General features: G+C 30.0%; 1 protein-coding gene across 1 annotated transcript; it reads right to left on the bottom strand.

The window, feature by feature from the left end:
- Positions 1–338: 338 nt before the first annotated feature.
- LOC138338608 (uncharacterized) lies at positions 339–869 on the bottom strand. The gene has a single exon (XM_069289586.1). The coding sequence runs from the start codon at positions 867–869 to the stop codon at positions 339–341; it is 531 nt and encodes a 176-aa protein (XP_069145687.1).
- Positions 870–5995: the final 5126 nt, after the last annotated feature.

Here is a 5995-nt window from a genome sequence, read left to right as displayed (position 1 = left end):
AAAATCTTTAAATATGGTTTGAGCACCCATTGTCCATGAACCACACCCCATTAAGGTCATCATCCATAGAAGATTTTTTCATGAATAAATTACTCCCCTCTTCGATTTCCTCTATGAAATTTGCTTGATTTTTGTCGTCCCTCTGCTTGGTCCAGCAATCCACTTCTATGTGGCCCGACTTATTGCAATATCTACACAAAATGTTATTTTTGTTTTGATGTTGTTCACTAAAATGGCATCTTCCTCTACTGTTTCATCAACCTCTACCTCGATAACCACCTCTTTCTCTGCCACGACCACCACCTGAATATTCTGATTTTCCTTTATAAAATGGCTCCTTAATTATCCTGAAAAGCCTTCTCTTCTACCTTTTCATAGGACGTACTGATTCGAACTTCATTGGCTAATAGTGAACTCATTAATTCATCAAAATTATAAGTAGATAGGTCCTTGGATTCTTCTATTGCAGCAACAACATGATGAAATCCTTTAGTTAAACTTCTCAACACCCTACTCATAACCATTTCATTATTAACATTTTCACCATATATTCTCACGTGATTAACAATTCCAGACACTCTGGACTTAATTTCCTTAACATATTCTTTTTCTTTCATGGCCAAAGTTTCAAACTCACGATGAAGTGTTTGTATTTTCACAGTAATTACCTTTTTATTGTCCAAATATTCTTGTTTTTGAGTATCCCATGCTTGTTTGGAATTTGCTGTTGTTGCAATTCTGGGGAAAATTTTATCATCCAATGCTGATTGGATGAGAAATAATGTGTTCTCATCTGTCTTGCGAGTCTGCCGTAGTTGATTGTCAGGTTGAGTCGGTGCCAAATTTGGCTCAATATACCCTGTCTCCATTAAATCACATAGCTCCTAGGACTTGAACATTGTCTTCATTTTGGGACTTTATAGATGATATTTCTCCCCTTTGAATATTAGAATCAGGGGCAGAGAAGAAAAATATGAACTGTTGCTCGCCATGGACAACTCTCACTCTATTGGCCAGATTGTTTGATCTCGTCTGCGTTAAGAGAGAAAGGGTTGTTCTCTCTTGCATTTCTCTAATACCACAATATTATGGCGACTAAAAAAGGACGAAGAGGCAGAAAAAAAGAGAATTTCTGAAGTCTTTTTATAGCAGCAAAAAAGGTACAGCAGTGACCTGTTAAATAGGCCTACAACTAACTAAAATTAGCTAAAAATAAGCAATTAAAAGATAGGGGATAAAAATGCCCACTAAAACCACCCTATAAACTTGAAAACATCAAATATTTTAATCCTAAATAACTGAACAACATTACTTTTTACTAGCTAAAAACAAGGAAACATATTGACTATTTTGAAGCACTAATCAACACTTCTCAAATGAATTAACCAAACACAAATTGTTTTTTTCAAAAGCACTTCTCTTAAATGTTACTTTAGAAAGGGATTAAGAAAAAATATACCTTAAACTATCGTAAATGGCATTTGTATACCTGTCCTTATACTTTAAGGATGTTAGTGCTCTAATCGTCCAAATTTTTTGCATATATACGTTTAATATTAACGATGGTACATGCATGTGTCTCAATCTTAATTGTCTATCCATTATTTGATAAACTTCTATCCAAAATCTGGAAAATCCACTCAAATTATAACAAAATCCACCAAAATTAATATAACCCAAAACCCTCAATCAATTCACTTAATTTCAAATTAAGAGTCTTAAAACACTTAGATCCCATCTGGATTGACTTAAAAATTAGTTTTTATGTCAACAATAAAAAGTCAAACTAAAGAGACATTTAAGTCAAAAATATAAAAAGTAAGGGGCGATTTACTTTTGGTTTTTGACTTATTTTAAGTTATTTTTACCTTGTCAAACACTTCCTAACTTATAAGTCTATATTTGAATTATTTTAAGTTTTGTTAATATATATTTTGCAAAATACTTCTAGAAGTCAAAAACCAACTCAAAAAGTAGGGTTGACCAACTTTAAAGCCAATGCAAACACCCTCTTATTTAGCAACATATCTTTTCCCCAATTTTCATCCCCACACCCTCATTCTTAACAAGTATCCTCTTGTCCTTACTTGATTCCAATTTTTCGTATAAGAGGTCTTTTGGGGGTTTCAATGGCTTCATGACAGGATTCAAAATAATTAGTTAGTGGTGAATCTTCATCTTTCTAGTTCTTGATGCAACTCTTCCTATTATAGATCTGGTGGGATTTCTTTTCTTAGTAATGAAGTTTCAACTAGAAACTTCCCAAAGACCGTGGCGGCGAAAACAGCAAAGACACTGATAAATAGTTAGATGGAAGCAAGTGCAAAATTGTGATGAATGACGGTGAGATATATAAGATTTATGATATTTAAAGTTAGATTCATCTCCTTGTCTTTCTGCTTCAACTCCATCTCCATTGTTGTCATTTTCATCAATTCGTCCTTAAGCTCAAATTTTAATTTCCAAAAGGTAATTTTTTTCCCTTTTCTCAAAGTTAGGGTTTCATCCATTTTAAGTTGCTTAAAAATTTATAGAGATAGATAAAAATCAATCCATAATTTTAAATGTTTTTTACAAAATCTTCAAAGCATTAATCTTGGTTTAGTTTATTTTTAAGTACATTTTTCAGTCAAATTGACATCAGTGATAGGTTGTTGATTGTTTGCGATATTGTTTAAATTGTATAAGTTATGCTTTGTTTTATCAGTTTATTTTAGTTGCATTTGTTGTGGTGTGTTGTCTGAATATTAATTTTATTAGCTCAACCTCCAATAGATAGCATAGTGAAGGTGACATATGACGTTTGATCTATAGTTCACATCTTCCCATTAATAACAAGTGTGGATTTATTAATAGCTTACTGTATTACTTCAACAATTACTAAATGTGCTAGTTTTAGAGCTCTAGCATGTCCTTGTTCCTTAACATAAGCCAAGCAAATAAACTTCTTAATTATTATTCATAAATAAAGTCCTTCAATAGTCTATATGTTGCAGAAGGATATGATAGAGGAGGAACGACATGTTACACCTAGTGAAGTAGACATTTTCAATTATTGAGACTTCTCCAGTTAGTCCTTCAATCGATATTTTCTTTGAGAAGTTCATTAGGCATGCAAATTAATGTTTTGTGTGAATGATTGATATGTATTCAGATTTATGATGGTTTATATTGTTAAGTCAGAATTATGCAATTTTTTTTTGAATTTAGAAAGGTATTAGAAGAACATAAATTGCAAATATTCATTCGATCTTCTATTTTCAGAAGCTACTTATAACTTAAGTATGTGAGTAATAGATTTTATACGAGCATAGTTTATCAACTTCTTTGACATAGAATTTGTAGAAATCAAAAATAGGAAGTTTAGATAAGTTGTAGTGGCATTGCGATTTATTTTGACATGAAAAAGTTTGTTGTCATCACTAACATAAATTATCACAAATGTATGATAATGTAAAATTTTCAACTAAGACAAAAAGGAGATTACAAAAAATTCTTAATGAGATGGAAAAGAGTTGCAAGAGAAATGTGTTGATTGAGCATCTCAAAACCAAAGATATTAGTAAAGGTGTAAAAAAATGTTGGGCTTACTTTATTATTTTCATAGAATTCTTAGTGGAAAAGATTACAAAATAAATATTTTTAAGAAATGAACTTTGCTCTCGGCCGATAGATAAACATTTTATGTTTATCCATGGGCCGTATTAACTATGATATTACAATCAACCATCTATTGCAAGTGGTGAAGCCCTATATGAAGACCACCAATCTCTATGGATTTTCATGAGCCTTTATGATAAATATAATTTATTTTAGTCCATATTTAGTTTTTCATTATTTTTTGGATGCATCCAATATTTTGCTCTCTTTTTTAGATAATTTTATGTGATTTTTGTATTTGAGATTGTTCCTTTACTTCGAAAAAGTACAAGGTGTTTTTTTGGAACAAGTGTCTTCACAAAGAAACTTTTTATATCTTTGATGAATTATAACGAATTGGTTAAGATTAATGACTTGTTTGATGCCTCGGAGGACTCAGTAAGCATCATTCTTTAACTTAATATACAAACACTAAATTCTATTTGTTGCTTTACATATGCAACCAAATTGTTATTCTTATTTAGAAATAAAAAGCTAAACATGTAGGATAGGTCAAAATCACTTGTTATTATTGCTAACAAGCAATTAGATGGGGAAAATATAGTAATTGTATATTATTCTAAAAATATCATTTCAACAATCTGTTTGCTTCGATTTATGTAAACCCTAGGCCACAACTCCTATATATCCATACATTTCTCTATACATGATATTTTTCTTATTTTACAAAAGTAAATAAGGAAATTCAAGTATCTAACATATCATGTACCCCCACCTCCATCGCTTTTCAACTTGAAGACCATTGTTGAAATAAATAGCTTTTTATATGTTTGCAATAGCTATTCGAGCCGCTTCTCTATTTTATTTCTGTTGCGATTGTACTTTCTCTTACTACAACTGCTTGTCTTGCAACTTAAACATTTTCTTCTTATTTTTTAAATAAAATGCTTTTCCAAGAATTTGTTATTTATTTTTTTTTGAATTTGAACATCATATAAGCATATTATTTCTTTTACTTCAAGACTCTTCTTTTACCTTGCTTGTAGACCTGCTGAGGAGCAAACCCTTGTTCTATTGGTTTGGTGGTTGCTACCAAGACGATTTCTTTATGCCCATCAAAAGACCTCGAGATGCTAATCCACGAAAAAGGATACGAGAAATTAAACTAATGTGTACCAAGAATTTATATTTTAAATCTGTTTGTACGGGCCAGTTTGAAGAGGAGTGATGAAGTAAAAAAAGTGATATGCTTATATGATCTTCAAAATAAAAAATTAAATTCTTGGTGAATTGTTTGCTAAACAAGAGAAGAAAGAAATAGTTAAAGTTGCAGGAAAAGCACTTGCAAGAAAGAGATTTGTATTTTCCATCAAAAGTTAGCAGGATCGCTATTGCATACATCAAGAAAATTGTTAATTTCAAAAATGATCTTCAAGATGAAAAGGATTTGTTGGTGATTATAAATAATGCAAGTTTATGATAAAGTAAAGAGTACTTTACATGTTTTCTAAAAAACAAAGGGGACATGATGGTATGTTAAATACTTGAATATCTTCCTTGTTTAGTTTTGTGAAATGAATAATTATCAGTTGCAGAAAAATATATGGATATAAAGGAGTTTTTTGCCTGGAGTTCACATAATTGAAGAAAATAGATTATTGATATTTTTGGAATAATAATAATATATAGTACATTAACTATATATGTCCTAAATTGTTTGTTAGTATTATGACAAGTAATTTTGACCTATCCAACATTTTAGTTTTTTTATTTCTAAGTATCAATAAAAATGTGGTCGCACATATGCATATGATATTTATCAAAGTAGTAGATCCGCAGAAATTTTCTTGCATAAATATAAATAACCTTAATTAACTATATCCAATGGTTATAAAACTAGTCTTTGAAATCATAATTTACCCTACTTATTCAAATGACATGACTATTTTTGATTGGGTAGAACACGTCACATGTTCATATGCAACTCATTTTTTGGCCTTTTATTGGACTAGGCATTCCATGTTATCTGGACATGTAGAATGATCCTATTGATTTGTTCGTTTGACTTTGCGTGTCCTTTTATTTAACGGGACACCTTACATAAAACTGGATTTTTAGAATGAAATGATACATTGTTATAGCAAAATAGATCCATCATTTATTTCCAAAATAAATAAATCATACCAATGAAATTGGACTTTGATTAGATTTATTTTAATTAAAATTAAATAATTAATTCATGATATAATTTTAAATTCATATATATCTTAAATTTAATATAATTTAAATTATTTTATAAATTTATGTTTAATAGGGTATAAATATTTACAATAGTTCTCTGGACATCATGAGAATATAGAGAGTTACGTTTGTTATTCTTTATTAAACATCTAAA

The sequence above is a fragment of the Solanum lycopersicum genome, chromosome 9 (genome assembly GCF_036512215.1).
Source record: "Solanum lycopersicum chromosome 9, SLM_r2.1".
Taxonomy (NCBI): domain Eukaryota; kingdom Viridiplantae; phylum Streptophyta; class Magnoliopsida; order Solanales; family Solanaceae; genus Solanum; species Solanum lycopersicum.
Note: the sequence above shows the minus strand (reverse complement) of the source record. Positions and strands in the feature narration are given on the sequence as shown.